At 42.4% G+C, this 24,263-nt stretch overlaps 2 protein-coding genes across 4 annotated transcripts in view; one reads left to right on the top strand and one right to left on the bottom strand.

The window, feature by feature from the left end:
- The window catches only part of ZNF829 (zinc finger protein 829), a 30,953-nt gene that overhangs the window by 3,382 nt on the left and 3,308 nt on the right, over positions 1 to 24,263 (top strand). For all 3 annotated transcript variants that reach the window (XM_033225994.1, XM_033225999.1, XM_033225998.1), the window contains 2 exons: positions 5,875 to 6,001; positions 6,310 to 6,405. In XM_033225994.1, coding sequence (XP_033081885.1) covers positions 5,875 to 6,001; positions 6,310 to 6,405 — 223 coding nt within the window. The remainder of the gene's footprint in view (positions 1 to 5,874; positions 6,002 to 6,309; positions 6,406 to 24,263) is intronic.
- The window catches only part of ZNF345 (zinc finger protein 345), an 83,955-nt gene continuing 60,070 nt past the window's right edge, over positions 379 to 24,263 (bottom strand). Inside the window, exon 4 of the transcript XR_004440813.1 lies at positions 379 to 681. The gene's annotated coding sequence lies outside the window, so the exon portion shown is untranslated. The remainder of the gene's footprint in view (positions 682 to 24,263) is intronic.

The following is a 24,263-nucleotide window of genomic DNA, read 5'->3' as shown; positions in this document are numbered from 1 at the left end:
ACCCGATGATCATTTTATCTGAAAATTAGGGGATACATACTAGGATAGAGGACTCAGAATAGGGACAGTGTTTTCTCAAGGCGTAAATTTGGAACTCTGAGTGGGCCTACGCTCAATTTTTAAATTGTATGTGTTTGGTACAGATGCAAAGAAAATCAGGATAAGAATAAGTCTAACTAAATCTATTTTGTGTAAGGCCTTTCTATCTGAATTTCTTTTAAAGAGGACTGAGTCTTCCCTCTCCTGTGCCAAAGCCCAGGTAGAATATATCTGGTTCCCCTCTCGCATCAGTCTCTAGTTACACTTATCATTTCTATAGAGAAGATTGTTGCCCAATATTAGTGGGAATAACTAGGAAAATTAGGAAAATGTAGTATACTATAGTAGACAATACTTCCTTTTTATTTTTTGAGACAGAGTTTCACTCTTCTTTCCCAGGCTGGAGTGCAATGGCACGATCTCAGCTCACCGCAACCTCCACCTCCCAGGTTCAAGCAATTCTCCTGCCTCAGCCTCCTGAGTAACTGGGATTACAGGCATGTGCCACCACACCCGGCTAATTTTTGTATTTTTAGTAGAGACGGGGTTTCTCCATGTTGGTCGGGCTGATCTTGAACTCCCGACCTCAGGTGATCTGCCCACCTCAGCCTCCCAAAGTGCTGGGATTACAGGCGTGAGCCACTGCACCTGGCCAACAATAAATTTTAAAAGAAATAAATTAAATTTTGTTTTCAGAAGTTAGCCTAATGTTTAATCAGGAAATATTTGAAACATCAAAATATTTGAAAATTAGAAGTAAAACAAGGATATACCACATTACCGATGTTATTTAACGTTGTTTTAGAGATATTAACCAAAACACATAAGAAAAACATTAGGTTAAAAATTACAAAAGAGCCGGGCGCGGTGGCTCAAGCCTGTAATCCCAGCACTTTGGGAGGCCGAGACGGGCGGATCGCGAGGTCAGGAGATCGAGACCATCCTGGCTAACACCGTGAAACCCCGTCTCTACTAAAAAATACAGAAAACTAGCCGGGCGAGGTGGCGGGCGCCTGTAGTCCCAGCTACTCAGGAGGCTGAGGCAGGAGAATGGCGTAAACCCGGGAGGCGGAGCTTGCAGTGAGCTGAGATCCGCCACTGCACTCCAGCCTGGGTGACAGAGCAAGACTCGGTCTCAAAAAAAAAAAAAAAAATTACAAAAGAGAGCATACGATTATCACTTTATAGATGATGTGACCGTGTACCTGAAAAACCAAATCTGCTTATAATCAGCATTTTGAAATAAGCAGGATTCCATGTGAAGCAAACAAAAGAATTTTTTTCCCCCTCATAATTTCTACTCTCAATCCTCTCTGCGAGTTAATTTTTTTGTTGCCCTGGATAAGAACTTGCAGACTATCATTTTTAGATCACTCTCTGATATCCTTTGATTGTTTACAGTCACAATCTCAGTCTCATTTTACTAATTACAACCTCTAGTTCACTGTAATAATATGTGAGTTTCATTTAAAGCCTCTTCTCTGAGCTCAGGCTTGCTTCAAGCTTGCAGTATGAAAGGGGGACATAATTAAGCTTCTTGATTTCCTCGCCCTGAGCTTCTATTTCTCCTGCCTAATAGTCAGTCTCTGGATCCTATGAGATTAGAGCAGGGGTAGGGAAGAGGAGGTAAGGGAAAGAAAAGTCTTTCTTGACTTGTTTTGGTGTTGGTCTCTTTTGCCTTGATGGATGTTCAGCACTCCTTTGTTAGGAGACACCATTAAGGGTTTCTCAGAGAAGCCCTTGCTGGAAACCTCTAATTGTATCTCCTGGGAGATGTGCAGCATGTCTCCTTGAAATGGCTACTTATGATATCTGTCATACACTTCTGCATTCTGTGACCCATTCCTTTGTTGAGGTCACTTTGTCCCTTTATTGGGTCCACATCTAGTCCAAATGGGGGAATAGGTACTAATCTTTGTGCCCCCTAAGCTCCAGCGAATACAGCAAAAATTATTCCCAAGTATCTCATCATTTCACTTTGGACCCTGGAGTCTAAAGGGGCCCCCTTACTTGTCCTAAGGTGAAGGAGAAGTACCCTCATTTCTCCTATCAATTGGGAATATGTGTCCTTTTATAAACAAAATTCTTGGGACACTAACTGAGTGTCCTATAATTCAACTGAATTCTGAAACTACCCAGAGTTAACACAGACCCCATTGGTTAAGAGGCTCAGTCCTGGCTGGTCATGCCTATAGTCTCAGGACTTTGGGAGGCCAAGATGGGTGGATCACTTGAGGTCAGGAGTTTGAGAACAGCATGGCCAATGTGGTGAACCCACATCTACTAAAAACACAAAAATTAGCTGAGCATGGTGGTGTGTGCCTGTGGTCCCAGCTACTCGGGAGGCTGAGGCAGAAGCATTGCTTAAACCTGGGAGGCAGAGGTTGCAGGGAGCCGAGATCGCACCACTGCACTCCAGCCTGAGTGATGGAGTGAGACTCAGTCTCAAAAACAGAAAGAAAAAAAGACTCAGTCCCACAAGACTACCTGTTTCAGATACCAGCCACAAATCTAAGGCACTGCACTTCTGCCTAGCCAGCCAAAAATTGAGAGGTTCCTGTAACTGTCCTTCAGGTTCAATAATTCATTAGAATAACATATAGAACTCAGGAAAGCACTATACTTATGATTATAGTTTTGCTTTTTTGTTGGTTTGTTTGTTGGTATTGAGATGGTGTTTCACTCTGTTGTCCAGGCTGGAGTGCAATGGCACAATCTTGGCTCACTGCAACCTCCACCTCCCAGGTTCAAGCCATTCTCCTGCCTCGGCCTCCTGAGTAGCTGGGATTACAGGCATGTGCCATGATGCCTGGCTAATTTTTGTATTTTTAGTAGAGATGGGGTTTCTGCATGTTGGCTAGGCTGGTCTTGAACTCCTGACCTCAGGTGATCCACCCGCCTTGGCTTCCCAAAGGGCTGAGATTACAGGCATGAGCCACCGCACCCAGCCTGATTATAGTTTTATTATAAAGGATACAACTGAGGAACAGTAAAATGGAAGGGATGCATAGGGCAAGGTATGGGGAAGGGCCTGCATATCTGGAAAGGGTCTTGAAAGTATTTTTGCCTAAGAAAATGTCGGAAATGAAAGATTCATTTAGTAGTATTTATATTGTGGAAATTTCTGCTACCATAATATTATAAAAGTTGAATTTGTTTATGTTAATAGGGAATAATTCTTATGACAGTCTTAAAAGAATTATAATTTCCAAGAAATTTAAAGTATGCTGTTGTCTAAGTGATACTTTAAATTGTCTAAGTGATACTTTACATTTATGTTTTACCCATTTTGCATTTTAAAAATTCAAGAAATGGGCCAGGCACGGTGGCTCATAGGCTCATATCCCAGCACTTTGGGAGGCTGAGGCAGGTGGATCACTTGAGGTCAGGAGTTTGAGACCAGCCTGACCAGCATGGTAAAATCCTGTCTCTACTAAAAATACAAAAATAGCTGGGTGTGGTGATCGGCGCCTGTAATCCCAGCTACTCGGGAGGCTGAGGGAGGAGAATCACTTGAACCCGGGAGGTGGAGGTTGCAGTGAGCTGAGATTGTGCCACTGCACTCCAACCTGGGCAACAAGAGTGAAACTCCGTCTCAAAAAAAAAAAAAAATCAAGAAATGTTAAAAGACATGAAAAATGGCAAGGCATTGTCCCACTACCCAATCCTACTCCTTTAGGTGGCTACTTTGAACTCCTTTTGCTGTTTCTCTTAGCATTTTTCCTATGTTTCTAATTAATATTCCTATATTGCTATTTTTTCATACATATTTTCCAGTGATTTCTTTTTTTTTTTTTTTTTGAGACGGAGTCTTGCTCTGCCGCCCAGGCTGGAGTGCAGTGGCCGGTCTCAGCTCACTGCAAGCTCCGCCTCCTGGGTTTACGCCATTCTCCTGCCTCAGCTCCCAAGCAGCTGGGACTACAGGCGCCCGCCACGTCGCCCGGCTAGTTTTTTTTGTATTTTTTAGTAGAGACGGGGTTTCACCATGTTAGCCAGGATGGTCTCGATCTCCTGACCTCGTGATCCGCCCGTCTCGGCCTCCCAAAGTGCTGGGATTACAGGCTTGAGCCACCGCGCCCGGCCTTTCCAGTGATTTCTAAGCAGGTAACTATGGATTGAGATTTCCCATACCACAGTCCTCAACTTTTTGTCCACACAACAGAATTATATCATAATTTTTCTATTTTTTTCTTTTTTTTTTTTGGAGACAGAGTCTCACACTGTTGCCCAGGCTGGAGTGCAATGGCGCGATCTCAGCTCACTGCAACCTCTGCCTCCCAGGTTCACGTGATTCTCCTGCCTCAGTCTCCCAAGTAGCTAGGATTACAGGCGTGCACCACCACACCTGGCTAATTTTTGTATTTGAAGGAGAGATGGGGTTTCACCATGTTGGCCAGGCTGGTCTTGAACTCCTGACCTTGTGATCCTCCTGCCTCAGCCTCCCAAAGTGCTGGGATTACAGGCATGAGCCACCATGCTCGGCCCATAATTTTTCTTTAAATCATTGCTATCCCTGTGGAACCTTGCAGATACTGTTAATGTGAGCCAAGTAAAACACCAGATTCTAGATTCTTTCTAGTACAATTTGTGTTTTTCTCAGAGCAAATTGCCTTGTTTCTTCTTTTGCCTGATTTTATGTATGTGTCGCTATTTTTTTCAGATTCTCTAACATTGCTGTCAGTTGCCTGTCGATATTTTCTGCACGATCAAACATACTAGCTCCTTAGTTTTCTTTGGAGATGTCTTTCCTATAGTCCTCACTTCTTCTGTCCTAGATGCTGTTCTCTCAGTCTGCTGCCGGATGGTGTTCTAGGATTTGCTTTTTATAATTATACTGGCACTTTCATCACCATTTTCATGTTAGTTTTCCAGTATCTTAATATAGTACCTTTTCTTTTTCCTAATTTACTCCCTAGTTTTGATGGAACATGTAGCCCAGTAGCTTCCTAAGAAAAGCCACATTGGAAATACTTTTATCATTCCCTGCAGATTTAAAATTGTCTTGATTTAATCTTCATAGTGGCTTAGTAATCTGATTGGAGATAGAATTCTATTTCAGAATTTATTTTCCTTTATAATATTAAAGGAATGGCTTGGTTTTTTTCTTGTTTCAAATGATGCTATTGAGAAGTCTATTGCCATTCTGATTCCTGAAAACTTATGTGATCTGTGTTTTCCTCCTAGAAACTTTTAGAAACTTTCATTTTTTTTTTTTTTTTTTGAGACGGAGTCTTGCTCTGTCACCCAGGCTGGAGTGCAGTGGCCAGATCTTGGCTCACTGCAAGCTCCGCCTCCTGGGTTCACGCCATTCTCCTGCCTCAGCCTCCCAGGTAGCTGGGACTACAGGCGCCGCCACCTCGCCTGGCTAGTTTTTTGTATTTTTTAGTAGAGACGGGGTTTCACTGTGTTAGCCAGGATGGTCTCGATCTCCTGACCTTGTGATCCGCCCGTCTGGACCTCCCAAAGTGCTGGGATTACAGGCTTGAGCCACCGCGCCCGGCCGAAACTTTCATTTTTGTTTTGCCCTGATATTCTGAATTTTTACTGCATGTATTATGAGATGTGTTTGAAAACCCCCTCCCATTTTCCCCTCTCTTGGGGCATAAAGGGAAAGTGGGGAGGGGGAAGAAACTCACTAATTGAACTGAATGCATGCTGTTTCCTATCACTGGAAAAGTCCAGCCTATTTGTACATCCCTTTGTACACAGGACATATATCTTCTGATATGATAGGATTCACTCCCTTTAATTTTGCTTACTCTGTCCTTTCTTGCCACCTCTACCACCATCTTTTTCTTTTCTCCTTCTATTGTGAAAGCATGTTTGTTGTTTCAGGGGTCAGTGATGTTCAGGGATGTGTCCATAGACTTCTCTCAAGAGGAATGGGAATGCCTGGACTCTGGTCAGATGAATTTATACAAAGAAGTAATGTTGGAGAATTTCAGCAACCTGGTTTCAGTGGGTAAGGATAACTATTCCCCAAAATTCAGAGTCTGCCCTTGTAAATGTCTCCTTTCTCCACTGTGAATTATTTGCTTCATGTAACCAGCTGAATTTCTGCTCCCTGTTCCCTAAGGAATGGTTTGAGTGGAAATAGAATGGAAGAGTTGGAAGTGGGCAGTTCCAGTGGGCTGCGGCTGAAGCTTCATCTTCTTCATCTTTCTCTGGTCCTTCCTGTAGTGTCATCTCTTCTTTGATCACTAAGGGACTCGATCTGATTTCTGGGGAGCCCAGAGCATAACCATGTCCCATGTCTTTTCTTGTGAGCAGGACTTTCCAATTCTAAGCCAGCTGTGATCTCCTTATTAGAACAAGGAAAAGAGCCCTGGATGGTTGACAGAGAGCTGACTAGAGGCCTGTGTTCAGGTAAGTAAGAGATGATGGCTCAGGAGCAGGGCTGTGAAGAGATATACTTCTGAGATGTTATCAGGAAGCTCCCTTTAAAGGCCCGAAGCCTCTTCCATATAAGGTATCCCACTTGTTTTTTTATCATACTTTCTCCCTAGTCCAATATAGCAGGTACCTCCCTGGCTATAATTATGCTATAATTCTACCCACATTTTAGGTTTCATTCCTTCCTATGATATGCTACATTTAGAATTGTATAACAGTAGACACTCTTACCCTAAGAAATAGATGTGTGTAAGTGCGTGTTTGTGTCTTTTTCTTTCCCTATACTTGTTTTCATTTTATCTACTTTCAGCTATTTAACGTCTTTGACCAGTTCATTCTGGATTTAATAGCTCATTCTTTCATTTATCAAACATTTGATTATTTCTTACTTTAAAAGAAATTGAAGGCTAACATACACACATAAAACTACATGACTACGATTGCATAGCATGGTGAAATTGAGAATGGTGAAACCACTACTAGGACAATAAGTGGAACATTACTAGCACCTCAGAACCTCTTCTCTGCCCCTTCCCAATCATCAGCCTCTTTTTCCTCTCCCAAAATAAATACCATCCTGATATTTAGCACCAGGGATTCGTTTTGCCTATTTCTGAACTTTATATAGATGCAGTCGCACAGTATTAGTCTTTTGCCTTTGGCTTTTTTTGCTCCACATGTTGTTTATGTGACGTATCTATTGTGCTGCATATATCTGGTGTTCATTCTTATTGGCTATGTTGTATTTCATTTTATGAGTATATATATATGTGTGTATATATATATATATATACATATATATATATATATTTTTTTTTTGAGATGGAGTCTTGCTCTGTTGCCCAGGCTGGAGTGCAGTAGTGTGATCTCTGCTCACTGCAACCTCTGCCTCCCAGGTTCAAGCGATTCTGCCTCAGCCCGCCGAGTAGCTGGGACTACAGGCCTGTGCCACCATGCCCAGCTAATTTTTTGTACTTTCAGTAGAGACAGGGTTTCAACATGTTGGCCAGGCTGGTGTCAAACTCCTGACCTCGGTGATCCACCTGCCTCAGCCTCACCAAGTGCTGGGATTACAGGTGTGAGCCACTGCGTCCTGCTTCATTCTATGAATATATTGTAAATTATGCTTTATATATTATTAATTACTATAAGTGACCTTTCTACTGTTGACAGCTGGTTTGTTTGCAGTTTTTAGCTATTACACATAATGCTGCTGTGAACGTTCCTGTGTATAACTTTTGGCAAATGTATGTACACATTTCTTTTAGGTATATACATAGGAGTGGAATTACTGAGCAATAGGATATATGTGTGTTCAACATTAGTAAAGATACCAATTTTCCAAAGTAGTTATACCAATTTGCAGTTTTAGTAGCAGTATGAAGTTGCCATTGCTCTGCATTCTTACCAGTTATTATTGCCAGGCCCTTTAATTTTAGTTATTCTGCTATGTGTGTTCTGTGACATGCCTGTTTAAGTTTCTTGGCTAAACTTTGTTGGTTGTCTATCTTTTTCCTGTTGCTTTCAAAGAATTCTTTTTATATTCTATGTATCAGCCCTGTGTTTGGTTATACATGATGTAAATATCTCCCACCACTTTATATCTTGTCTTTTACTCTTTTACTGGTATCTTTTGATGAACAGAAGTTAATTAATTTTAATGTGGTCACAGTTATCTTTTTCTGTATAGTGTTGCTTTTTTGTGTCCTGGGTAGGAATCATTGCCTACCCTAAGGTCATGAAGATATTTCCTATGTTATATTCTAGTAGCTTTATTGTTTTACTTTTTCCATTTAGATCTACTTTTCTGAAGTTGGTATTTGTATGTATTGTGAGGTAGGGGTCAAATTTCATTTTTTTTCCATGTGAATATCCAGTTGACTTCTTAGTGTTTATTGAGATGACTGTCCTTTTCCCATTCTCTATAGGACTACCTTTGTCATAAATCATGTATTCCTATTTCTGTGAGTCTGTCTCTGAATTCTGTTCCTTTGGCTTATTTGTCTATCCTTGTGCCAATAGCACACTGTATTAATACTGTAGCATGTAATAAATCTTATCTAGTAGAGCAAGTTCTCCTACTGCTTCTTAGTCCTTTGCATTTTCATTGTAAATTCTAGAATTAGGCCAGGCATGGTGGCTCATGCCTGTAATCCCAGCACTTTGGGAGGCTGAGGTGGGTGGATCACCTGAGGTCAGGAGTTTGAGACCAGCCTGGGCAACATGGTGAAACCCCATCTTTACTAACAATACAAAAATTAGCCAGGCGTGGTGGCAGGCACCTGTAATCCCAGCTACTCAGGAGGCTGAGGCAGGAGAATCGCTTGAACTGGGGAGGTGGAGGTTACAGGGAGCTGAGATCGCACCACTGCTCTCCAACCTGGGGGACAAGAGCAAAACGTGGTCTCAAAGAAAAAAAAAAATTGGAATTAGCTTATATAGAGTCATTTGAAACTTAATCAAAATGGCAAGTTATACTTTGCATGAGAATGTTAATATCAGTTTATGGAGAATTAAGATTTTTAAATAGTCTTGTAAAAATGTTTGACTTTTCAATTTTGTGCACTAGTCTGCTAGGTGCTGTACAGTTTAGAAAATAAGTAGGCTTATTAAGAAACTTGTTATATGGCCAGGCGCGGTGGCTCAAGCCTGTAATCCCAGCACTTTGGGAGGCCGAGACGGGCGGATCACGAGGTCAGGAGATCGAGACCATCCCGGCTAACACGGTGAAACCCCGTCTCTACTAAAAAAAAATACAAAAAACTAGCCGGGCAAGGTGGCGGGCGCCTGTAGTCCCAGCTACTTGGGAGGCTGAGGCAGGAGAATGGCGTGAACCCGGGAGGCGGAGTTTGCAGTGAGCCCAGATTGCGCCACTGCACTCCAGCCTGGGCGACAGAGCAAGACTCTGTCTCAAAAAAAAAAAAAAAAAAAAACGGCCGGGCGCGGTGGCTCAAGCCTGTAATCCCAGCACTTTGGGAGGCCGAGACGGGCGGATCACGAGGTCAGGAGATCGAGACCATCCTGGCTAACACGGTGAAACCCCGTCTCTACTAAAAATACAAAAACTAGCCGGGCGAGGTGGCGGCGCCTGTAGTCCCAGCTACTTGGGAGGCTGAGGCAGGAGAAAGGCGTGAACCCGGGAGGCGGAGCTTGCAGTGAACTGAGATCCGGCCACTGCACTCCAGCCTGGGCTAGAGCGAGACTCCGTCTCAAAAAAAAAAAAAAAAAAAAAAATTGTTATCTAATGCAGGAGCCAGAACATTGCTGTAAATAATTTCTACAGAATAAGATTCATCAATGAGAAGATCAAACAGGAAGCTCAGAAGAAAGTTGTAAAACAGTCAAAAAATATGGAAGTGGAAATTCATCCAAGTAGAAGTTAATGGTTGGAGCCCTAGAAGTGGATGTTGTTACCTATAGAGTTAGCGTTGGAAATAGAAGATCCATGCCTCCCTTGAAAAAGAATTCTAGATTTAACGAAGCTCTAGGAACCTAGGGAGGAGTTTGTGAATCTTCACTTTTTCCCAGCTATCAGTTGATCTTAGCTGCTTTTAAGTATTTTATTTCTGTCTCCTAGCACTTTTTCTCCCCACCAACTTGCTAATTCACCCCCTTCTTAATCTTACCTTAACCTTGTACCTTTCTCCTTGAAAGGTGGTCTCTGTTTATTCCTTTTTCATTTTAAAATAATTAATTTAATTTTCATTAAAGTAATATATTTACCGAGTTTGAAATCACAGTGTTATAAAGCTTATATTGAAAAACAGCAGCCCAGGCCAGGCGCAGTGGCTCACACCTGTAAACACAGCACTTGGGAGGCTGAGGCAGGCGGATCACTTGAGGTCAGGAGTTTGAAACCAGCCTGGCCAACGTAGCAAAACCCCATCTCTACTAAAAATAAAAAAATTAACTGGGCATAGTGGCAGGCGCCCCGTAGTCCCAGCTACTTGGGAGGCCGAGGCAAGAGAATCACTTGAACCCAGGAAGTGGAAGTTGCAGTGAGCTGAGATCATGCAGCTGCACTCCAGCCTGGGAAACAGAGTGAGACTCCATCTCAAAAAAAGAGAAAAAAGAAAAACAGCAGCCTGCTTTTTCATGTATACATTCCTACCCTGACTGCCCCAGTCCCTCTATCAAAGACAATACATTTTCAAGTCTTACTTTCATTCTTCTGATACCTACCTTCAATTTTTGCATAGTATGTTTGTTTTGTCATTTTGTGATACATCAAACTGTAAAAGTATTTATTGATGTCTTGTTCTGATAGTTGAGGGCTGGTCTCTGGTAATCACCATATGTATCTTGACTATAGCAATATTCATAGTTTATATCCTGATTACACAAATGTTGTTATAACTTTCCTGTTACCTACTTAATGTGCATCCCCATTTGTGTTATGCCTTACATTTATTTGTTTTTGTTTTTTTTTTTTTTTTTTTTTTTTTTGAGATGGAGTCTTGCTCTGTCGCCCAGGCTGGAGTGCAGTGGCCGGATCTCAGCTCACTGCAAGCTCCGCCTCCCGGGTTCACGCCATTCGCCTGCCTCAGCCTCCCGAGTAGCTGGGACTACAGGCGCCCGCCACCTCGCCCGGCTAGTTTTTTTGTATTTTTTAGTAGAGACGGTGGCCAGGATGGTCTCGATCTCCTGACCTCGTGATCTGCCCGTCTCGGCCTCCCAAAGTGCTGGGATTACAGGCTTGAGCCACCGCGCCCGGCCTGTTTTTTTTTTTTTTTTTTTGAGACGGAGTCTCGCTGTGTCGCCCAGGCTGGAGTGCGGTGGCACGAACTCCACTCACTGCAAGCTCCACCTCCTGGGTTCACGCCATTCTCCTGCCTCAGCCTCCCGTGTAGCTGGGACTACAGGCACCCGCCACCGCGACCGGCTTATTTTTGTATTTTTAGTAGAGACAGGGTTTCACCGTGTTAGCCAGGATGGTCTCGATCTCCTGACCTCGTGATCCGCCCATCTTGGCCTCCCAAAGTGCTGGGATTACAGGCGTGAGCCACCGCGCCCGGCCTGTACTTTCTATTTTGACCTCTTTGCTTAATAATAGTCACTTAGGAATGTTTTTACATACTCGGGACCAAGGTCAAATACTGAATTGAAAATAAACCCATCAAAACTGAGATGTCTTTTTTTATGTATCAGTTTTACATTTTGGAACAACTAGTTTTTTAAAGACAAAACTATTGTTATTATTATTTTTTAGATAGAGTTTTACTCTTGTTGCCCAGGCTGGAGTGCAGTGGTACAATCTCAGCTCACTGCAACCTCTGCCTTCCAGGTTCAAGTGATTCACCTGCCTCAGCCTCCCGAGTAGCTGGGATTACAGGCACCTGTCACCATGCCCGGCTAATTTTATTTTTAGTAGAGACAGGGTTTCACTGTTGGCCAGCATAGTCTCGAATTCCTGACTTCAGGTGTTCCGCCCGCCTTGGCCTCCCAAAGCACTGGTTTTACAGGTGTGAGCCACCACGCCTGACCTATAATTTCCTTGATAACAAAAGCATGTTTATTACATTTCTGTTATGATTATTCCCAGATAGTCTCAGCTATTCAAATTATAATATTTAATCACAGAAAAATGTGAGAGGTAGATAATTCAGAACTGTGATACATAAACATTTTAACAGACTCCTGAGTTCATGTGATACCACTCCCCCAACAGCCACCCACGTTCCTTATAAGCCTTTATAAAAAGGACAGAAATGCCTTTTTGCACATTTGTGCCCTGCACATACCATAACTAAAATTAGCCTTGACCCAAAAACAAAACAAAAAAAAACCACATGTATTTATTTACATTACCCAAAGGTATAACCATCCTCTAACATAAAAAACAAGGCGGCCGGGCGCGGTGGCTCAAGCCTGTAATCCCAGCACTTTGGGAGGCCGAGACGGGCGGATCACGAGGTCAGGAGATCGAGACCATCCTGGCTAACATGGTGAAACCCCGTCTCTACTAAAAAATACAAAAAAACTAGCCGGGCGAGGTGGCGGGCGCCTGTAGTCCCAGCTACTCGGGAGGCTGAGGCAGGAGAATGGCGTGAACCTGAGAGGCGGAGCTTGCAGTGAGCTGAGATCTGGCCAGTGCACTCCAGCTTGGGTGACAGAGCGAGACTCCATCTCAAAAAAAAAAACAAGGCGGCCGGGCGCGGTGGCTCAAGCCTATAATTCCAGCACTTTGGGAGGCCGAGGCAGGTGGATCACTTGAGGTCAGGAGTTAGAGACCAGCCTGGGCAACATGGTGAAACCTCGTCTCTACTAAAAATACAAAAATTAGCTGGGCATGGTGGCGCATGCCTGTAATCCCAGCTACTCAGGAAGCTGGGACGGGTTCCTCCGTACCCGGCCCAACAGTTACTTTGATGCCAAAAAGTCTGACAGAACTATAATTTGATTTGATTTAACACATAATTGTATAGTTTTTATAATTTTATTTTATTTTATTTTGAGACAGAGTCTGGCTCTGTTGCCCAGGCTGGAGTGTAGTGGTGCATCTTGCCTCACTGCAACCTCCCACACACCCACCTCTCTCAGGCTCAAGTGACCCTCCCACCTCAGCGTCCCTAGTAGCTGGGACTACAGGTACACGGCACCATGACTGGCTAATTTTTGTATTTTTTGTGGAGATGGGATTTTGCCATGTTGCCCAGGCTGGTCTCGAACTCCTGAGCTCAAGTAATCCGCCTGCCTTGGCTTCCCAAAGTGCTGGGATTACAGGCGTGAGCCATAGCACCCAGCCTAGTTTTTATAATCTTAAAATTTACATTTTGCACTGATAAAATCAGGAGGAAGAGATATAGTTATTTTTAAACCAGAATTATTAAGCCAGTCTTTTTAAAAATTTGTTTTTGAGCTAGCAGTTCTTGTGAGGTTGTGGGGTTATTTTTGCGGGGGAGGGGAGAACTTGTTTTGTTTGCAATTTTATAACTAGTTTATGTATTTGACGATCAGTGAGTGATTAGTTCTCATCCCATTGACTGTAGATTTTTGAAAGTGGTAACAGGTACATAGGTAACCAAAGTATAGAGCTTATTTGGTGAATCGTCATCCCCATTACATTTTCTGGACAACCGCACACGGATTCGTTATGGGACATTCCGGATTCGTTATGGGACATTCTGGATTCGTTATGGGACATTCTTCATTCCTTTGGTCCAGACAGCTTTGTTGAGCCTGGTATCAATGCGCACATCTGGAGTTCCCGTCTCCTTCATGGCCAATTTCTGAATCTCTGAGTGCCCGAGGGCACACTTCTTGAAGCCCACTGCATGGATGCGCTTGTGCATATTGATGGTGTACTTTCGGGTCACCACCTTGTTGATTGCAGAACGGCCCTTTTTCTTCTCGCCACCCTTCTTTGCGGGAACCATTCTGCCAGGTCCAAGTTGGAAAGGCTTGTTTTTTTTTTAAGGCTAGCACATTCAAACTTTTAGAAGTTTTCTGTGACTGTCTTTGCACTACAGTCACACACCTGAATAGCCCACAAAGCTGAAAAGATTTGCTATCTTACTCTTTATAAAAAAGTTGCCTAACCCTGCTGTCTATGAACCAGAGTAGCGCTCTTTTAATTTTTTTGTTTTATTTTCAGCTTTATTAAGGTATAATTCACATACCATACAGTTCACCCACATAAAATGTACAATTCAGTGACTTTTAATGTAATAGAGTTGTATAAACATCACCATAATGAATTTTAGAACATTTTTATCACCTCAGAAAAACCCCTGTACACTCTAGCTGTTACTCCCACCCCTCTCCAGCCCCACACAACCATGAGTTGATTTTCTCTATGGATTTGCCTATTCTGGACATTTCATAGAAATGGAATTGTACAATATGTGGTCTTCTGCAAATTCCGTATTTCATAACTTAATGCTCTTCAAGGCTCATCCATGTTGTAGCATGTATCAGTATTTCATTTCTTTTTATTGCCAAATACTATTCCATTTTATGGATATACCACATTTATCCATTGATCAGTTGATGGACATTTGGGTTTCCTCTTTTGGGCTATTTTGAATAATGTTGTATGAACATGTCTGTAAGTTTTTGTGTGGACATAAGCTTTCAGTTCTTTCAGGTTTCTACCTAGGAGTACAATTGCTGGGTCATATCATAACTCTGTGTTTAGCCATTTGAGGAACTGCTAGACTCTTTTCCAAAATGGCCACACCATTTTACATGCCCACCAGCAGTGTATGATGGTTCCAGTTTCTCCACATCATTTGCTAACACTTGTTATCTTTCTTTTTTTTTTTTTCAGACAGTCTCGCTCTGTTCCCCAGGCTAGAGTGCAATGGCACAATCTCAGTTCACTGCAACCTCTACCTCCTGTGTTCAAGCAATTCTCTTGCCTCAGTCTCCTGAGTAGCTGGGATTATAGGCTCATGCTACCACACCCAGCTAATTTTTGTATTTTGCTAGAGACAAGGTTTCACCATGTTGGCCAGGCAGGTCTTGAACTCCTGACTTCAAGTGATCCACCTCCCTCAGCCCTCCAAAGTGCTGGGATTACAGGAGCAAGCCACCACACCTAGCCTGTGTATTTATTTATTAATCTTTATTTTTAATTTTTTGGGTACACAGTAGGTATGTATATTTATGGGTTACATGAGATATTCTGGTACAGGCAAGCAATGCTCATTATCAGGAGAAATGCGATATCCATCACCTCAAGCATTTATCCTTGTGTTACAATCTAATTGTACTCTTAGTTTTTAGGTTTTTTTGTTTTGTTTTGTTTTGTTTTTTAAGACAGAGTCTCACTCTGTCACCAGGCTGAAGTGCAGGGGTTTGATCTCTGCTCACTGCAACTTCTGCCTCCCGGGTTCAAGTGATTCTCGTGCCTCAGCCTCCCAAGTAGCTGGGACTACAGGCACGTACCACCACACTCAGCTAATTTGTGTGTGTGTGTGTTTAGTAGAGATGGAGTTTTACCATGTTGGCCAGGCTGGTCTTGAACTCCTGACCTCAAGTGATCCACCCACCTCAGCCTCCCAAAATGCTGGGATTACAGACATGAGCCATCATGCCCGGCCTCTTTTAGTTATTTTTAAATGTTCAATTAAATTATTTTTGACTACAGTCACCCTGTTTTGCTAGCAAATACTGTTACTCTATTTTTTTATATGTGTTTAAAAAAATTTTTTTTTGTATATGAACCTTTTAAAAAATTATTGTATAAATTCTAGGTGTACAACATAATGTTCTGATACACATACATATGGAAATAATTACTGTAGTTAAGCAGGTCATATCAAATAACTATAATTTTTTTCTTTCTTTTTTTGTTTAGGGTAAGAGTACTTAAAACCTACTTTCCTGACAAATTTCTAGTATACAATAGAGTATTACTAACTGTAGTCCTCCTGCTATACATTAGATTTCTCATGAGCTTTTTTTCCTAAGTTTTTATTGATACAAGTTATACATATTTATGGAGTACAAGGGATAGATTGATGCATTCATACAATGTATAAGGATCAAATCAAGGTATTTAGATACCCATCACTTTGAATATTTATCAATTGTTTTATATATATATGTGTATTTTTTTATTTTACTAATAGAATGTGCCCAGTGTCATTTTTTTTGTGTATGTGAGAGAGTTTCACTGTCAGCCAGACTGGAGTACAGTGTCATGACCACAGCTCACTGCATCCTTGAACTCCCAGGCTCAAGGGATTCTACCACCTCAGCCTCCTAAGTAGCTAAGACTGCAGGTGCATGCCACTATACCTAGCTAACTTTAAAATTGTTTATAGAGATGGGGGTCTCCCTATGTTCCCCAGGCTGGTCTCAAACTCCTGGCCTCAAGTGATCCTCCTGACTTGGCCTCCTAATGTGCTGGGATTACAGTTATGAGCCACTGTGGCCCTGCTAGTAAGTTTTTTTGGTTCCTTGTGAATTGTGGATATTAGTCCCTTCTCAGGTGAAGAGTTTGCAAATATTTTCTGCCATTCTACAGGTCTCTTCACTCTGTTGATTGTTTCCTTTGCTGTGCAGAAACATTTTAGTTCAATATAGTCCAATTTGGCTTTTTTGTTGTTGTTTGCCCCTTATTTAAAATATCTTTAAGGTCTTATCTAAAATATATTTGCATATTCTTCTGAAGTGTTTTCCCTTTGTTGTCCTCTAGTAGTTTTATAGTTTGGGGTCTTATAGTTAAGTATTTAATTCATTTTGAGTTTATTTTTGTATATGGTGAGAGATACAGTCTAGTTTCATTCTTCACTCTATGGATATCCAGTTTTCCCAGCACCATTTATTGAACAGGGTGTCCTTTTCTCAATGTCTGTTCTTGGCACCTTTGTCAACCATCAGTTGACTATAAATACATGGATTTATTTGTGGGTTCTCTCTTCTGTTCCTTTGGTCTTTGAGTCTGTTTTTATGACAGTACCCTGTTTATGAAAGTACCCTTTATTATGCTGTTTTGGTTATTACAGCTTTGTAGTGTATTTTGAAGTTTGATTCTTCCACTTTTGTTCTTTTGCTACAGATTGCATTGGCTATTTGGCATCTTTTATGATTCCCTACAAATTTTAGGATTTTTTTTGTTGTTGTTCATGTAAAAACTGACTGGTATTTCAGTAGGTATTGCATTGAATCTGTAGATTGGTTTGGGAAATATGTTCATTTTAACAATAGTTCTTCCAGTGCATGAGTATGTAAATATCTTTTTATTTGTGTTGTCTTCAATTTCTTTCATCTGTGTTTTGCAGTTTTCCTTGTAGAGGTCTTTTACTTCATGGTTAAATTTGCTTCTAGGTTGTTTTTTGTAGCTATTACATTAATAAATGGGATTGTTTTCTTGATTTGTTTTTCAGCTAATTCATTATTGTGGATGTATAGAAATCCTTTTTTTGTTTTTGTTTTTGTTTTTGTTTTTTTGAGACAGAGTTTTGCTCTGTCTCCCAGGCTGGAGTGCAATGGCATGATCTCGGCTCTCTGCAGCCTCTGCCTCCTGGGTTCAAGCAGTTCTGCCTCAGCCTCCTGAGTAGGTGGGACCACAGGTGCCTGCCACCACACGTATCCAATTTTTGTATTTTTAGTCAAGTTTCACCATGTTGGCCAGGCTGGTCTCAAACTCGTGACCTCAAGTGATCCACCCACCTCGGCCTCCTGAAGTGCTGGGATTATTGGCGTGAGCCACCAAACCCAGCCTACTACTTGTTTTTGTATACTGATTTTGTATCTTGCAACTTTACTGATTTCATTGATCAGTTCCAAGAATTTTTGGTAGCATCTTTAGGTTTTTATATATATGTAAGATCATGTCATCCATAAAGGGACAGTTTGACTTTCTATTATCCAGTCTGGATGCATTTTATTTCTTTCTCTTGCCTGATTGCTCTGGATAGGACTTCCAGTACTATATTGAATAACAGTGGTGAATGTGGGCTTCTTTGTCTTGTTCCAGTTCTTAGAGGAAAGGCTTTCGGCTTTTCCCCATTCAGTATGGTGTTAGCTGTAGATTTGTCACATATGGTCTTTATTACGTTAAGGTATGTTTTTTAATGCCTGATTGTTGAGAGGTTTTTATAATGAAGAGATGTTAAACTTTATCACATGCTTTCTCTGCATCTATTGAGCTGATCATATGGTTTTTGTCCCTCATCCTGTTGATCTGATACATCATGTTATTGATTTGCTTACGTTGAACCATCCTTGCACTTTTCAAGAAAAATCTCACTTAATTGTTGTATATTATCTTTTTGTTGTATTATTGGATTTTGTTTGCTAGTATTTCATTGAGGGGTTTTGGGTCTATGTTCATGAGGGATATCAACTCTTTTTTGTTGTTGTTGTCGTGTCCCTCTCTGGTTTTCGTATCAGGGTAATGCTGGCCTTGTAGAATGAATTAGGAAGAATTCACTCCTCTTCCATTTTTTGGAATAGTTTGAGAAAAATTTAGGTTAGTTATTTGTAATTTTGGTAGGATTCAGCAGTAAAGCCATTTAGTCTTGGGCTTTTCTTTGTTGGGAGACATTTTACTACTGCTTTAATCTCATGACTTGTTCTTGGTCTGCTCAGGTTCTTCTGCTCTGTTTCTTCCTGGTTCAATCTTGGTAGGTTTTCATGTATCCAGGAATTTTTCTGTTTCCTCTAGGTTATCTGATTTGTTAGCATATAGTTGCTTGTAGTAGTCTTTGATGATCTTTAATTTCTTAATTGACCCAGTGGGCATGCATGAGCAAGCACATTGTTTAATTTCCATGTATTTGTGTGGTTTACAAAGTTTTTGTTATTGATTTCTAGTTTTATTCTAGTGTAGTCTGAGAAGATACTTGATATGATTTTGATTTTTAAAAATTAGTTATAACTTGTCTTATGGCCTAACATATGGTCTCTTCCTGGAGGATGTTCCATGTGCTGATGGGAACATTGTGTATTCTGCAGCTGTTGGATAAAATGTTCAGTTAGTGTCTGGTAGGTCCATTTGGTCTGATGTCCAGTTTAAATCCAAAGCTGCTGATTTTCTATCTAGACGAACTATCTAATGCTGAGAGTGGGATGTGGAATTCCTGTACTATTATTTTATGGGAGTCTATCTTTTTTTGTTGTTTTATTGAAACAGAGTCTCGCTCTGTTGCCCAGGCTGGAGTGCAGTGGCACAATATTGGCTCACTGCAACCTCTGCCTCCCAGGTTCAAGCAGTTCTCCTGCCTCCGCCTACTGAGTAGCTTGGATTACAGGTGCATGCCACCATGCCCAGATAATTTTTTTTTTTTTTTTTTTGAGACAGAGCCTTGCTCTGTCGCCCAGGCTGGAGTGCAGTGGTGCAGTCCCAGCTCACTTCAGGCTCCATCTCCCAGGTTCACGCCATTCTCCTGCCTCAGCCTCCCGAGTAGCTAGGACTACGGGTACCCACCACCACGCCTGGCTAATTTTTTGTATTTTTAGTAGAGATGAGGTTTTACCATGTTAGCTAGGATGGTCTTGATCTCCTGACCTCGTGTTCCACCTGCCTCGGCCTCCCAAAGTGCTGGGATTACAGGCATGAGCCACCGCGCCTGGCCACACCCAGCTTATTTTTGTATTTTTAGTAGAGACAGGGTTTTGCCATGTTTGAAAGGCTGGTCTTGAACTCCTGACCTCAAGTGATCCTCCTGCCTCGGCCTCCCAAAGTTGGGATTACAGGCATGAGCCACCACACCCAGCCCTATCTCTATCGATCTAATAATATTTGCTTATATATCTGGGTGCTGCAGTGTTGGGTGCCTATAAATTTAGAATTTTATATCTTCTAGCTGAATTGATCCCTTTATCATTCTATAAAGACCTTCTTTGCCTCTTCTGCAGTTTTTTTTTTTTTCTGAGACAGAGTCTCGCTCTGTCGCCCAGGCTGGAGTGCAGTGGCCGGATCTCAGCTCACTGCAAGCTCCGCCTCCTGGGTTCACGCCATTCTCCTGCCTCAGCCTCACGAGTAGCTGGGACTACAGGCGCCCGCCACCTCGCCCGGCTAGTTTTTTGTATTTTTTAGTAGAGACGGGGTTTCACCATGTTAGCCAGGATGGTTTCGATCTCCTGACCTCGTGATCCGCCCGTCTCAGCCTCCCAAAGTGCTGGGATTACAGGCTTGAGCCACCGCGCCCGGCCCTCTTCTGCAGTTTTTTACTTAATGTCTGTTTTATTTAAGTACGGCTACTCTCACTTGCTTTTGGTTTCTGTTTGTGTGCAGTATTTTTTTTTTCATCCCTTCACTTTCTGTCTGTGATTTTATAGATAAAGTGAGTTTCTCACAGCCAGTATATAGGTGAGTCATACTTATTTTATCCATTCAACCAGACTGTATCTTTTAAGTGGGGGATTTGGCTGTTTACATTCAAAGTTATTATTAATAGGTGAGGATTTATTCCTAATCTGTTAATTTTTTATATGGTTGTTTTATATCCTTTTTCTTTTCTCTTATCATTTGGTTTGGTGGTTTTATGTAATGGTTACATCTGAGTCCTTTCTCTTTCCATTGGTATATCTGCTCTACCAGTGAGCTTATTTTCATTTGTTTAATGATGGTAGATATGTCTTTCACTTCCAGATGTAGGACACCCTTTGCCATTTTTGATAGGGTCACCCTAGTTGTGACAAATTTTCTCTGTTTTTGCTTCTCTGCGAAAAACTTTCTCCTTCATTTTTGAAGGATGGCTTTGCTAGGTATTCTTGGCTGACAGTGCTTTTTCTTTTAGCACTTTGAATATCTCATCCCATTCTTTCCTGGCATGGAAGGTTTCTGCCAAGGTATCTGCTACTAGTCTGATGAGGGTTCTCTTATATGTGACTTGTTGCCTGAGGGTTCCCTTATATGTGACTTGATGCTTTTCTCTTGCTTTTTTTAGAATTCTCTTTGTCTTTGACTTTTGACGGTTTGACTGTAATGGACCTTAGAAGACCTTTTTGGATTGAATCTATTTGGGCATCATTGAGCCCAAATGTATCAGGATGTCTGTATTGCTTACAAGACTTGGAAAGTGTTCAGTTATTATTTTGTTAAATAGGTTTTTATGCCTTTACCCATCTCTTCTCCTTGTAGAATACCCAAAATTTGAATATTTGGTTGCTTTATGATGTCCCATATGTCACCTAAGCTTTCTTCAGTTTTAAAAATTACTTATTATTTTTTACTTTTGTCTTCCTGGATTATTTTTAAAAACCTGTCTTCAAGTTCAGAAATTCTTTCTTCTGCTTGATCTAGTCTATTGTTGAAGCTCTCAATTGTGTTTATTTCATTCATTGAAATTTGTCAGCTTCAGGACTTCTGTTTGGTTCTTTTTCGTGATATCTATCTGCTGAATTTCTCATTCAGATCATGAATTGTTTTTTCTGATTCTTTTGGTATTTATCCATGTTCTATTGGGTCCCACTGAGCTTCTTTAATATCATTATGAATTCTTTTTCAGGTACTTGATAGATTTATTGTTTGTTGGAATCTGTTGCTGGAGAATTAATTGTGTTACTCTGGAGATGTCATGGTTCCATGCTTTCTCATGTTTCTTTTATCCTTACATTGATATCTATGTATTTCTTGTTATGGTCATTTTTTCCAATTTTATGGATTTGTTTTCATAAGGAAAACCTTTTTCCTACAGATGTATTTATAGTGTTGGTTGGGTAGGTTGCTTTGGCTTCGTTCTAGGTGGATGCAGTTGTATAATCTCCATATGATTTCTTTGGCTGCAATCAGTGGCAGCAGTGTCTATGACTTCCTCAGTGACTTAGGGTTTGGTTGTTAGTGGAAGCTGTGATGAGGCTTTTCTGGGATAGGGATGCCAGCTATGCTGGTCTGTAGGCCCCAGTGGTGTTGGTGATAGCCTGGGCATGCTGGATCATGGGGCCCGAGGTGGTGTATTCAGACACCGTTGGTAGCTGCTCCATGAAGGTTGATCCCTGGGCCTCCAGATTGCTTACTCAGGTGCTGGCAGTAGCAGCAGTGGGCCAGGAAGGAAGGCAGGTCCTTGGGCTCCTTGTTGGCATGTATGGCATTGATTATGACAATAATATTAGTTAGCCAACTCTTTGGGCTTTGAAGCAACATATGCAGGCACCAGCAGTGGCAATGGCAAGCTGGATGGGCCAGTCTCTGTTCCTCTAGGTGGTGTGTACTTTTTGATGCTTGCAGTGGTGTTGGCAGCAGGCTAGGCTGGCCTGTCCTCGGGTCACTGGCAGGGGTGTATGGATGCTAGTGATGGTGGGTGGGCTGAGTCAATCCCTGGGCTCCCAAACGATAGATGGTGGGCACTGACAGGCTAAGAAAACCCATAATTAGGCCCCCAGAAGACATGTTCAGGCATTGGTGGCAGTGTGAGGAGTGAATTCATCCCCACACTCCTGGACATTGCATACAGGCAGTGGCAGGGGCAGTACCAGGCATGGAAACCCTGTCTTCTCGCCCTCCGAGTGGTCCGTGTGGATTCAGGCTGTAGTGGGTAGGGTGAGTCAATTCCCATGCCTCCAGACAGCATGCTCGGGCCCTGGTGGCACATTGGCTCTGCCTTTCTTCATTTGCGGGGATGGTTGGTGCATGTGGGCACCAGCAATGGCCAGGAAGGTCGGTTGATTCCCAAACCCTCAGATGATGTGCAGAGGCAGCAGCTTTGGTGGGCCAGGTAGGCTTGATGTTAGGCCCTTTGATGCTGCCCAGCACTAGTCTTAAGGCCCCTGAAGGTACTTGCAGATGCATAGGGACCCAGCTGCTTGGAAGTAGTGGTGTTCCTGTCAGTGGCAGTGGCCCCAGGCAGGTGACTCTCAGGCTCTGGGAAGCACACACTTCAGCTCCCTCTGTCCCAAAGGCAGCTTCCAACTCTGCTGTACTGCTCATTCCCCAGGAATGTAGGACTGTGAGTGCTGGACTGGAGTACTGGGGACCTAGCCACACCGATGGTTCCAGCCATCATTGCAGTGCTGTAACCTTCTACATGGACATGGGGAGAAGCCAGCAGAGCTCCATGGATGTAAAGATGGAAGAACTGTTGAGTCCCCGGGCAGGATGTAGTCTGGTGGGAGCTGGGCTCCCAAAATGACACCATGCTGCAGTTGCTTGGGTTTGGGGAGGGACCCAGCATGAACTCTCTATCTAGAACAGTATTGTGTAGACACTAGACAGCTCCCTTTACTAGTTTTAGGGCCATGAGGGCTGAGGGGCTGTTTTTTGGCTAGGATTGCAGGAGTCCACAGTGGGAATGTGGTCTCCCTTACCTTTCCCCTACACTCTTGGCTCCAAGCTGATCCTGGCCAGGCCAACTGCTTTGCTTCTCTCTTTGTGCCTCAGAGGTTCCCTGTTACTTCCCTGCTGAATTCCAGTGCTCTGTCATAGATGCTCAGTTTGGTGTGTGATTATCTACTCACTGTTTTGGTCCTTCTTTGTGGAGGAGGTAAATGCTGGGTGCCTCTAGTCATCCATCTTGTAACCCCACTCTAAAAATGTATTCTTGAGAACAATAAATCTACACTCATTTATTGCCTCAGTAATTCTTTTTTTTTTTTTTTTTTTTTTTTTGAGGCGGAGTCTCGCTCTGTCGCCTGGACTGGAGTGCAGTGGCCAGATCTCAGCTCACTGCAAGCTCCGCCTCCCGGGTTTAAGCCATTCTCCTGCCTCAGCCTCCACAGTAGCTGGGACTACAGGCGCCCGCCACCTCGCCCGGCTAGTTTTTGTATTTTTAGTAGAGACGGGGTTTCACCGTGTTAGCCAGGATGGTCTCGATCTCCTGACCTCGTGATCCGCCCGTCTCGGCCTCCCAAAGTGCTGGGATTACAGGCTTGAGCCACCGCGCCCGGCGCCTCAGTAATTCTTTAGGTAGTTTGCCAGGAGCTGAGTACATATTAGTGAAAACATAAAACATTTCTTGATTTCATTGGATCTATGCAGATTATATAATATTATAAATAATAAGTGCTATTAATAAGAAATAGCAGGAAGATCTGAGGCCTAATAACAGGGAGACCATAATTTAGACTGAAGATCAGTTATGGCCTTCTAGAGATATGCTGTTTGAGCAGAGGCTCAAAAGATGAGCAGCAATTAGCAGGGCCAGCAATGGTGATAGGATGAGGGGTATGCCAGGTAAAGGGGAGATGCGTGTGGAAAGGCCCTGAGAGGCAGGGAGAACTTGATGTGCTTGAAGGACTGGGGCTTCTTGAGCAAGTGGAAGTGGAGTATAACACTAGGTTGGAGAGGTAGGTAAGAGCCTCATTATTGGAGTCTTCTTGGTAATGACCAAGGAGTTTAGATTTTCAGTAGGGCAAAGCGAGACAAAATACCACACGAGTTGCTGAATGGATTAGAGGGTGCTGGAACATATTGGGGAGACCATTAGGAGATTCCTGTA

The sequence above is a fragment of the Trachypithecus francoisi genome, unplaced genomic scaffold (assembly GCF_009764315.1).
Source record: "Trachypithecus francoisi isolate TF-2019V2 unplaced genomic scaffold, Tfra_2.0 Lachesis_group12, whole genome shotgun sequence".
Classification (NCBI taxonomy): Eukaryota; Metazoa; Chordata; class Mammalia; order Primates; family Cercopithecidae; genus Trachypithecus; species Trachypithecus francoisi.
Note: the sequence above shows the minus strand (reverse complement) of the source record. Positions and strands in the feature narration are given on the sequence as shown.